This window comes from Rousettus aegyptiacus, unplaced genomic scaffold, assembly GCF_014176215.1.
Source record: "Rousettus aegyptiacus isolate mRouAeg1 unplaced genomic scaffold, mRouAeg1.p scaffold_m13_p_3, whole genome shotgun sequence".
NCBI lineage: Eukaryota > Metazoa > Chordata > Mammalia > Chiroptera > Pteropodidae > Rousettus > Rousettus aegyptiacus.
Window position 1 is genome coordinate 74424734 of NW_023416306.1, and position 12020 is coordinate 74436753.

The 12020-nt window shown below is 42.6% G+C and overlaps 1 protein-coding gene across 9 annotated transcripts in view; it reads left to right on the forward strand.

Moving 5' to 3' along the window:
• Positions 1-963: 963 nt before the first annotated feature.
• The window catches only part of SPIN1 (spindlin 1), a 60703-nt gene continuing 49646 nt past the window's right edge, over positions 964-12020 (forward strand). Inside the window, exon 1 of one of the 9 annotated variants that reach the window (XM_016135372.2) lies at positions 964-1071. Coding sequence is in view for 1 of the 9 variants with exons in the window: in XM_016135339.2 (XP_015990825.1) it covers positions 993-1071 (79 nt within the window). In the remaining 8 variants the exon portion in view is untranslated. The other 8 variants (XM_016135339.2, XM_016135392.2, XM_016135353.2 and 5 more) reach the window with 8 other exon arrangements.

A 12020-nucleotide genomic window follows, 5' to 3' on the forward strand; every position in this document is an offset into this window, starting at 1 on the left:
AATCTCAAAGAGAATTGCTAACAAGTGTGCTGCAAATTAGAGTGTAGAGTACTTTCCAATGAGTCCTGTCATCTAACCGAAAAACACTTGGGGAGGTGGTTTATTACAAGGTGACTGCTCTCGCACTTGAGGAACCAGTTAGTGGGGTATGGGAGAGGAGAGAATGCCGGGCTGTGGTGCGGTGGGGACCTAAGAGGGAGAGCCTAGGATGCAGGCTATCCAACTTCTCTGTGGATGTGAGCACAGGTGGCTCAACTCGCTTCCTAAGGCCAAGGCAGTAGGAGCGTCGGAGAGCACTTCGTCTGAGATACGTATATATAACGAGCCCAGCGAGTAACCAACTAAGCAAGGATGACACACACACACACACAAATACTTGCCAGAGCATCACACAAGTTTAATCATACCAGATCCTGATGGATTTCAGTCCTAGGAGACCACCCAGCGGTGCTGGTGAAGACAAGAGACGTATTAAGCGGTGACCGGTCGATGCTGGCTTAGATGCTACCGGTCTGCAATGCTACCGGTCAGCAGAGGCCTCTTCAAAACAGAGCAGTCAGACACCAAGAGACAGAGGAACGTAGTCCCAGGAAGATAGGGAGAACGCTAAATCCGTATTACAGTTCCTTTCATTTTATTTTCTATGATGACATTTTCAGTGTCTTATCAACCAGCCACACGGGTGTCTCTTTATCTTACTGAGTCAAAATATGTTTACACACTTCGGGTAAAAACATGTTTACATTTTTCGGGTTTGCATCATCTGGGTTACGCACACGTTTGTTTATCTCATCTGAGCACACATATACAGACCACTGTAACACGGGGGTAAAGGGGCAGAATAGGGGAACAGAGAGCACTGGGCAGGGGTTCGGGAGACTGAAGTTCAAACCCTGGATTCGGCCTCCAGGTCCCACATGTAACACGGCAGGAAATCAATAAGGTTTCTTCCTCTTCTCTCTCCTCCTGCAAACACCCACTGTAACGTTCAAATGAAGTCCTGGCGAAATAAAGTCAAGCAAGTTCATGAGTGGTGGTGGGCATGCCTGGATCCTGATCTCAGGATCCCGGGTAAGTTCTCCGGTTTGCGGTGGGGGCCAGGCATCGGAGGAAGATCAGGTGTTAGGCCTTCGCCCCACCCCCAGGTAGGACAAGTGAGAACTTGAGGCCTGAGTCCGGGCGGCAGTGTGTGGGGCAGCTGCAGGGTCCGCGTGGGAAGAGGAACAGCAGTAGAGATCACTGCTCAGCACGCGGACGTTTTTGCCACCATGTCCATCCTCTTCCGCCCGGCGGCGTGGGCGCCGTAGGACGACTTACTAGTTCAATCCAAGAACAAGGAGGGCTGATCATTCTGTTAAAGGCTGGAACAGCGAGAAAACGAAACTTCCCTGGAAGCCCGACTTCCGGTGTCAACCGTGCGCACAAGGGCTCCCGGGCCTCCGCGCACCGAAAATCTGCCCCTTTCGGCACGCACCTGGGGCGCCGCAGCCCCGCCCGCCTGCTTCAATGCCTAGCTTCACCTACAGGTGAGAGAGGCTCCAGGTCCCGCCCCGCCACCAGACCCCGCCCCGTCATCTGCCAGGTCCCGCCTCGCTCAATCCGGCCCTGCTAGCCCTGCCACCAGGTGAGCAGCGCCAGACTTCGCTTCGCCATACGCCAGGCCCGGCTTCACCGCCGCCAGATTCTGCCTTTCTCCATCCGGCCCTGCCCACCCTGCAGCCAGGTGAGCAACAACAGGCCCCGCCCGCTGCCTGCGGCGCCTGCGCAGTGCGGCCCGCCGGGCCGGGGCCCGGCGCCGCGGCCGGCGCAGTCGGCGGACGCAGTGCGCGTGCGTCGTGCGGCCGGGGGCGGGCAGCGGTGGCGGCGGCGGCGGCGGCGGCGGCGGCGGCGGCGGCGGCGGCGGAGCGGGGGCGGGGCGCCGCTGTCTGGCTGCATCGGGGCTGGAGCGCAACGCGGGACGGTGGGGCCCGCGGGCTGCGGACAGCAGCCTCGGTGGCCCGCAGGTGAGGTCAGTGCGTCGAGGAGGAGCGGGCGCCGCGAGGGGAACGCGTTGGGCGCGCTGAGGGGCGGCGGCGTCCGGGGAACGGCGGGCTGCGGCGCATTGTCCGGGCGGCGCCTGCACAGCGCCCCCTGCCGGCCGGGCTGCGGGCGGGGGCCTCAGGCCGCACGCCTTTGTTCGCCGCCCCCGCCAACATGGCCGCCGCCCCCGGCCCGGCCGCTCCGCGCGCTTTGTTCCGGACGCCGCGGTCCCGAGCGGGCGGCGCGGTCCGGCGCGGAGGGGATGCGGTGGGTGCAGGCAGGGGCGGGCGGGGTGAGTGTTGCGTAACCGAGGCTGGGCCAGGGAGGGGGAACGGGACCCCCAGGCGTGGGAGGGGCTGAAGGGAGGGGAAGGTTATGAGTCTCCTTGGGTACCGAGGGAGGGAGGGGTGTGGGGAGGGGAGAGGCGGGGACCGGCCTCTTGGGGCGGGTGCGAGGCGGTGTGGGACCCTTGCGAGGGGAGGGGCAGGGTTGAGACCTTGGGGAGAGAAGGAGGCTCTCCGGATGGGAACGCGCGGCCCAGCGGTGCCCTCTGGTTCTGGCGGTGCGCTTCGCAAAGAAGGCGGCATTTCAGGGCTTCCCGTTACGCCCACCGCCCCATTTTCTTCGCTGTACCCTTCTCCCTAGGCGCCTGGCGCGATACCGGCGGGTGGCAGGGTCTGCGCGCGCGCACATATACATACACACACACTCACTTTTTTCCTCACGATGACCTTGAACGCATTCCGCAGCGTTTGTGGAGATAAATCGCACGACGTGGAAACTGCGCAGTGCCTTGGGTTTGATTCGACCCACCTCTCTACTGGGTATGCGACCCCCCATGTTTATCAGACTGGATAATAGTGACGGGCCTCCGCAGTAATTCCCACGAAATAATCATTCCAAACCTGTTTACGCAGTTTTATATTTATTTGTTTTCTTTGATTTGTGGGTTGAAATTTCGGGTTTGGAGAGGGTTTTTCCTTCACATTTGAAGTGGTAAATGCGGATTGGTTGGCTATTTCAGCTCTACATCAAAAGGCAACAAAAGATACATTTAAGTGTTTTACTCTGAGTCATGTGACTTCTGCGAAAGACGATGTACCTACAAAATGCGAATACCTTTATAACTTTCTTTTGCTGGAATTTTCTGGAAGCACCTCTTCGCTTGGAAAGGATTAGTAGAAAAAAAACAGTAATTGCTTTCTATGTAGCCTTTGTTAGAAAGTGAAAAACCCTACTTGCGGGCCAGGGGGAGTATATACTGAGTTTGTGAACACTCTTAGAGGTTGTGAACTTTCAAAGGTGAAATTTCACATGAGTTTCAAGTAATGGGGCTTTTCCCAACTCCCCTCCCCCATCCTTAGATAATGGGGAAACACCAAAAAATTGTAGCTAATTTATAGAATGTTTATTATCAGACTTTATTATATGTAAAGGTTGTACAGTATGTTTGCTAAAATTATCAGTAGGTATCATTTCCTGGTGAGGAGTAAAATTTGTAATCTTTTGAGTAAAATGGTTACTGTTAAAATGCTGTGAAATGGATAAGGAAAAAAGGCCTTCAGTCATTTCTATATGTTTAACTTACTATTTTTTTAGACTTGAATGATCACAGGAGTTTATCTAGTACTGTTTCTGACGGAACCTTTAATTACCAATTCAGAATACAATAACAATATTTACTTAGTTTTGGAATATCCAAAAGCAGTGTCGCTTGAGGTAGTGTTCTTTGTGACACTACAGATGGTTCTCAATTTAGGATTTTTCGATTTTATGATGGTGTGAAAACAATATGCATTCAGTAGAAACCAGACTTCAAATTTTGGATTTTGATCTTCTGCTGGGCTAGTGATATGCAGTACAGTACTCTCTGGTGAAGCTGGGCAGTGAGCCACAGTCAGGCTCCTGATCACAATCAATATTCTACAGTGTACTGTGTTTCCATTGTTTTTTGGATTTTGTGTTTTGGGGTCTTATGTCTACAAAACGCTCACCTGTGTGTCCTGTTTCTGTTGAGAAGAGGAAGGTTATTACTTGTGAGGGGGAAACTCAAGATAATTGCTTAACTGTAGAGTAGTGTAGTGTAAGTGTTCTGAGCACGTTTAAGTTAGGCTTTGCAAGGCTGATATCTGGTAGGTTAAGTGTATTGAATGCGTTTTCGATTTACAATATTTTTAACTTATGATAGTTCATTGAGATTTAACCCCATTGGAAACCCAGGAGCATCTGTACTTTTAAGAGATGCTACAGGAAAAATACAGTGTTCTTAGGACACCTAAGTTTGGGAAACAGTGCTGTGTCCTTTCCTGAGATCACAATTTATATGATCGCATGAAGGGCTGTGAGAAATAGTGCAGTAGTGCTTTCCATACTTGGCCCCAGATCCCTTTTTGTTTTGTTTTTGGTATAATAACTATTAACACCCATGGAATGTAATGTCATGGGCGTTCTTACAGTGTATCTTAGATAATGGTACCTTTTCCTTTAATTGTGAACTGTGAGATTGCTGTGGTTTGTGTGTGCCTGTGCACCTTATGAGAAGTAGTGCCTCAAATTTGGCTCTTGTATTGATGAGCTATTATGATAGTTATTAATTTGAAGTCTTAACTGGAAGAAATTAGTATTTTCACTTCTCCATGACTTACCTGATTGCACAGTTAGAATTTCACTGGCTGCATTCCTTAATTGTTAGCATTTTTTCTTCTGGTATTTTAGAAATACATGAAAAGGATACTGTTGTTTCTAAAGAGTTACTCGTGTGGATTATTTAGATGTTAAAAATAATACTGTTGAGTATTTCTTTTGACTTAGCTGTTAGCAGGATCTTGATTTGCTAAGAAAGCGGTTAATATATCCACATAAATACTTTTTATGTTTATTAGACGCTTAAGTATTTTCTCTTTTTCTTGAATAAAAAGAAATCGAGAAAGGACAATTAATTATTTTGTCCAAATATTTTGTTCAGTTTGGAAGATGTTATGGTATTGTGAAAAGGAGATGAGCTCTGGAGTTGGGCTTGGAGATAGTATGGCCTTTCAGCTCAGAAGAGGTGGGTTGAAATGCAGGCCCACTGATCCGAAGCCACATAGCTGATTCATCACATATCCCATTTAAACTTTTGATTTGTCAGCGGTAAACTGGGATGAAACCTATCATAAAAGGCTGTTATGAAAATTAAATGGACTGTAGGGATCCCAGTATAGTTCCTGAAAGAGCCGCTGGTGCCAAACATGTTGATTTCCTTCTCCTTTCTGCTTTTGATCTTTGCTGTAGTTAACTTGTTTTTCTTTTCATGTTGAAGGAAACATGAAAAGTTCGCTTAGTTTTGCCTCAGTATTTAATTTAAAATTTATGTAATATTTATTGGGTTCTTATTTTATGGTCCTAATATTGTTACAAGTCCTTTCTGGAACAAGTCGTGTATGGACATAATACATAAAGATGTGCCCTTAGAGTTTTTACAGTCTGGTAGAGAAGACACGAATACATATGATGAGGAAATTCTATGTTGAGGGTATCTAGGAAGAAAAGGTGAAGCTCCTTGCAGAATATATATAGAGTAGGAGAGGTTGGAAGTCTAGATGGAGGGACAGCAGGAGCAGAGGCGTGAAGAGAGTGTTTGAGACCATCCTGGATTTGAATCTCACCCAAGAGATGGCCCTTGTTTTTTACTTCTGTGTGTGTTTATTTGTAGAATGGGATGAGGACACCCACCTTATCAGGTGTATGTTTCAGTACAGTGGCTCCTGGATGTAGTAAGTGCCCTGTGGGTATTGATGCCACCTGTAGTTTTGGCATGGCCAGTTTGTATAGGGGTGAATATGGCGTAGATTTTAAATCTGCATATCACATTAAGGCAATTGGTGTTCATCTTGTAGGTGGGGAAGCCATTGACTAGTAGTAAACAGCAGAGGTGGTTTGAAGGAATCTGCCAGTGTAGAATCTCTGTTGTCTCCAGAGTGGATTGGTGGGTGGAGAAGGAGAAGGAAGTCATTTGAGACAGGAGGAATCATTCTGAAGTCACTAAAATGTTAAATGTGTTGACTTGTAGGGGTGGTGGTAGAGGGAGGAAGGATCCATTCAACATGGGTATTTATCCAAATGTTGAGAGAGCAAATGGAAGATGGGTAATGCAGTTTCATACAATTTTAAACGTTTTCAGATTTAGTAGTGTCTTTGAAAGGCAAAATGACTTTTAAAACTTTAAATGTAATGGTCTGTACATTGTATACATATGTATATGATCTATATCTCTGTCAGTATATTAACATATATCTGAATTAATATTCCTAGCTTGAGTTTTAGTTCCTGACACAAGTGGTAAGAATGTCCTTTTTATTGGGTAAGGGGTTGATGTGTTGTTTTTTTCCTATTTTGTTCTTTCTCGAGCCTCACTGTGGCTCACTGATTTTTATGTATTCAGTGTGTTTTAATCAAGTAGCCATCATCTTTTTTCTTCAGCTTGTCCTAACTTGGGTGTGGTGTTGCCCTTTCAAGCTAGTTCTCTTCCCCATAAATCTTTGAACTGTTTTTTTGCTCCCGACACAAGATGTCTGAGACACATTTTGTGTTTTTCCTGCCCAGTACCTGTAAGCTGATTCTTTTAGTCCCTTTTATCTGGGAGTGGAATTTAGGTACCAAAATCTGGTGCTCTGTATCCAGATTGCTACTGTGATGCCCCTGCTTTTACTGGATAGACTTGGGAAATATATAAATTTTGATTTTTGAGTAGTTTCCAATTCATACCATTGAAAATCTACATTCTTAGCAACATTAATCACGTTCTTTTATCCTACAATATGCATCAATATAAATATAGTAGTTTGAAAACACTAGTAGTAAAGAATAGGTTTGTATTTCATTAGTTTGTTTTCTTAAAATGTTGACATTCTGAATTATAAAGGCATTTGAAAATATTTTCCTCTGATTATGTTACCAATTTGATTATTAATTTGGTTTATTTGCATGAAATTTTTAACTTGTAAGGATTGCTTTGATTTAATGTATTTTTTCGGTATTTAAAACATTTATGTGGTTCAGAAAGTTAAAGCTGAATTACAAAGGTGTGTTTACAGCTCGCTTTACATTCTTATCCCCGGTACCTGTCCCCCTACTGCCCCATTTTTATTAGGTTCTGGTTTCACCTTCTAGTGTTTCATTTTTGCAAATAAAAGCTCAAACATGTATTTTTATTTCTTTCTTAAACTGTAGAACGCCATATACATTGTTCTGTTTCTTTTTTACTTACTGTATTCTGGAGATCACTTCATGTAAGCTCTTTTCATTCTTTTGTGCTTGCAGTTTGTCTCCTAATGGTGAATGTTTAGGTTGTTTATATTATGTTATATATCTTGTTGCAGTGAATCACCTTGTGGTTATGTTGTTTTGTATTTGTGCAGAAACAGCTTTAAGATAGTGAGATTTTGGAGAAAAGTGGGTAAATATTATAATTCTGTTAATGTCAGAAATGCCCATTTTCATGTTTAAGTTTGAAGTTCACAGGATAGGCATTTGAGAAAGGATGTTGGGTGTGCATTGGGGAAGAAATCAACAGGCTGGAGGCCACAGCAGGATGGATTGAAAACTGTGTCAGTTTTGTTGTCTGTGACCTTGGTTATGTGGGTGACCTGCAAGAGCTGGGCCTTTGTTATGGAGCTAACCACACATACTTGGCACAGGAGGCAGAGGAGCTTAGGGAGCCTGGGGGGAGGTACAGTTGTTGTTGCAGCTGGTGCAGGCCCACCATGCCTTGCTTCATTGAAGTACATGGGAAGATCAATGGGTGCAGGTTACAGAGGTGCCTCTTTGCTTGTGCCTCTGCGTGCTGCACAAGAATCTCCTGTGGTCCACCCAAACCCGAAACAAATAGGAAAGGAAATTCTGTGGTTCAGCCTAGCCAAGTTAAAACATTACAAAGAGAAATTATGAGCTCGGGGTTTTAAATTTCCAACTCAGGTTCTACATAAGGGAGTTTTTGTATCTCCCCTAAAAATACATATTGAATTCCTAATTCATAAGTGAGAGCATTGTTTGGTAAGGAATGAGATCCTGAAAATTGCATTAGGGGCATATGGTCAGATTCTGATTGAGATGGAAATCTTGAATCCTCAAATTCTGATGGGCTACCTTTGCCAATAGAAGCAGCCTTTCCATTTTGTGTCTGAGGTACTTAATTTCCATTTGCCTGAAAAATCTGTACTCGGCTTCTCCTAGGATAGTCCTTACAGACCCCAAAGGGTGAGATGCAAAATGTGATGCAGTAGGAGGTGCATTACCCTCCAAAAGGTTGTCTGGTTTGTCATTATATAACTAGGGAATGGGTCTTAAGGGTGTGGGATAATGGCAGAAGGAATGTTAAGTTGGATTAGGCTGAATTTATTGATACGGGCCCATAAGCAAAGATTCTAAATTCAGTATTGTAGCTTGAGGGGTTGGTTAAAAAGGTCTCTGGTTGATTGCTCGAAACAACCCAAAAGGTAGCCTATGTTAAATGAACACCAAGGCTAGAACTGCCTTGGTGTATCATAGAGGAAGCATTCGAAAACTTAGGGAGACTATATTTGTCGTGGAGGACCTGCTCACCTACCCGGAGGGAATTCAGAGCTTGTGCCTTAACCCACAGCAATAAGACGTTGGTGAGAAGAGTCCAGTAACCTTAAGAGTATTGGTGACTATTCTTTGTAGGTCAAAAGTCACAGTGAGACTTGTTGGTACCAAACTGGTGTTCATAAATGCAGTGGGGATAGTTGGGTCCTATGGTGACAGGTCTGTCGAATGGTCTTTTTAATTTAGACTTAACCTCTGGCTTACAACTATCGGTAATTTTTTGGTTTACTCTGGTATTTAATCCTATAAAGTTTTCCCTTTAATCCACTCAGTAAAAAATAAAAGCAGTCCCATGTATTTTTCATTTTTAATTACTTATACAGTTTTTGAAATATTAGTCCAGAAAGTAAGGTTCACACAAAAGTACATGGTCATTAAATAATCCATGTTATTGGTGGGACTATAACTTGGTAGAACATTTTTGGAAGGCTATTTCACTATACTCAATTTAAAATGCACGGACCTTGGCCTAGTTCACTGTTAGGAATTTATTGTAAAGATGCATTTGCACAGGTATACAAATCTGTATGTGTAAGTATTGGGGTTAACAGGATAAAATAATTCATTTTTATAAGCATTAAAAAATACACTGTACTGCATGAAAACAAATTTAATAAAAGAAGCAAGTCATAGAACTGTATATTCTCCTATGTATGTGTTTATTATACTTTAAGTATTTGCACAGTGTTTTTAGATTCACAGGAGTCTTACCAGTGGTTACCTGTGGGGGATGAGACTGATAGAGGAAGGGGGCTCCGTGTAAGAAAGTAACAATTAGGCTCCAAATAGCTTCTTAATCTGAGTTAATAGCAAATTCACCTTTGGTTTGAGGACCGTTGACTTCCCAGTCTTGTATTTTAATTTTTTTTTTTAAATTGTGAAATATACCGAAAATACAGAAGTAGTCATAGATCAGTGGTTTGTGACACACCAACTGTGGAACTACCATTCATTTCATCATATTTCATTTATGTGGTCACATATAGTTGTAGTTTGTTTATTCATGTATGATTTACTCATGTATTATTAATGACTATTTATTCTCTTAACTATTAGGTTGTTCCCAATTGTTTTCTGACCATTAGTTCAGGTCCCCCAAGAACAGGAAAATGGCAAGTTAGGATTCGATTGACATGTATTCTGGGAGATAAGAATGAGGGAGCCATCAACCCCCTGCAGGTCTGATGTACTTAGAGGAGGAAGGGATGGCAAGAACGTTTGGTGGGAAATGTCTTATGACTACAGTGCAGTTTTGAGAAAGTTTAAGCAAGGCCAGCAAGTAGTACTCCAGCCAAAGTTGAGTCAGAGGCATCCCTTTTCTGGCCGGAGCGGGCCTACTTTATCATTCTGCCTACTAGAAACAATCTGTGTGTGGGAAGCATGGGGCTTGCAGGGAGGGCGGTGATGGATTCAGTGGAGCTGCTGAGTCATTAATTTAAGCTCCCCATGGTAAGTGGTCTGGGAGCTCACCTCATTTCCCTGTTCACAGCTGGCGTGAGCCTTGTGTGAGTGGACTTGCTGTGAACCTTCAGGCATGTTTCCAGCATGCTTTTCTATTGGTTAGAGTTAGGAGTTGAATTGCTGGGTCACATATTATGCTTGTGTTTAGTATTCATAGATAGTGCCAGACTTTTCCAAAGTGGACATACCAGTTTCTATTCCTTTTACAGCAAATGCATTCTTGTGGCTTCACATCTTCACCAATATTTGACATTGTTGGTCTTTAGTTTTAGTCATTCTACTTCTTGCCTCCTAAGTTGTTAGGTGTTGCTGTGTGATTTGTCTTAGCCAGTGACTTATGAGCAGAGGAGACCTGTCACACCAACTTCTACAAACAGTGGTGAGATTAAGCAACCAGGATTTCTGGGGTTTGTAACCATAGCATATTTATTAACCTATCTTGACAGATAAACCTTTTTTTTAATAGACTTTATTTTTACCAGCAATTTTAGGTTCACAGCAAAATTGAGCAGAAAGTACGAGTTCCTCTGTACTCTTAACCTCACACATATAGAGCTTCCCCATTTTCAATGTACTGTACCAGATTATATACAGTTGTTACAAGCAGTGAACCTACATTGACACATCATTATCATCCAAAGCCACTGATTTACATTAGGGTTAACTTTTGGTGTATATTCAATGGGTTTTTACAAACAAATAATGTATCCCAAATTATAGTATCATACAGAATAGTTTCATTGAACTAAAAGTCCTCTGTTCTCTACATTTGGTTTTTACTGATTTCTAAATTCCATTGTAGTCAGAATGTTATATAATTAAAAGCTTATGAAATTTTTTGAAGTTTTATGACCCAAGAAGTGATTGATTTTTGTAAATGTCCTGTATGTGCTTGGAAAGAATGTGGTTCTGTATTCATTGGATGAAGTTTTTATATTTGTTCACCTTGGTTAATCATGTTAAATTGTACATCCTTAATCTTTTTTCCTTTCAGTCTGCAGATTGTATTGGTTGCCAAGGGAAATGTATTAATACTCTGATTTTACATTTATCTGATTCACTTTAGTTCTAGTGATTTTTGCTTCATGTATTTTGAGGTTATGTTATTAGGTACATATGTGTTTAGAACTGTATATCTTTGTCATCAATTCAATCTTTTAAAATCATATTTCTTAAAGCAAAAGTATTTTTTAGACATAGAGTTTTCTTAGCTTAAGAGCAGTGTAGCTGGACTGTCTTTTCATTTGTTGGTATGTGCAGTATATATATTTTTGTACCCTTTGTTATCAATCTTTTCTGTGTGCTTTATGTTTTGAATAATTCTGTTTTCAACAATAGTTGGAATTTTTAAACTATAGTCAGTCCGACAGTATTTCTTAAAATTGGAACATTTGGTCCGTTGACATTTAACAAAATAATGGGCATAGTTGGATTAAATCTGTTACCTTAGAAAGTGATTTCTGTTTATCGTACCTATTTTATGTGCCTTTTCCTCTCCTTTTTGCCTTCCTTGTGTTTAATTTTTATTTTTTTTTCCCCTCCTAACTTGAAAGTTACTTAAAATATGCATCTTTGACTTATGAATATCTAATATTTGGTTATTTCCCTGTCTTCCCGGGCACTTAAACTTCATTTATATCATTTTCACTTATATACCACTTTAGTGCTGTTATAATTCTGTGTATATTTTATCTTGATACAATATTAATTTGTGCGGCCAATAGTCTTTTAGATTTACCTTCTTCATTGCTCTTCATTTCTTGCCATAATTCCAACCCTCCATCTTTGAACATTTTCCTTCTGCCTGAAGAACATTTTGAGTCCTGCCTATTGTGTGACTACTGATAGTGAATTCTCTGAGTATGCGTTAGTTTAAATGTTTCAAAATTGATCTTCCTTTTTGAAGGATGTTTTTCTTGTTTATAGAATCCTAA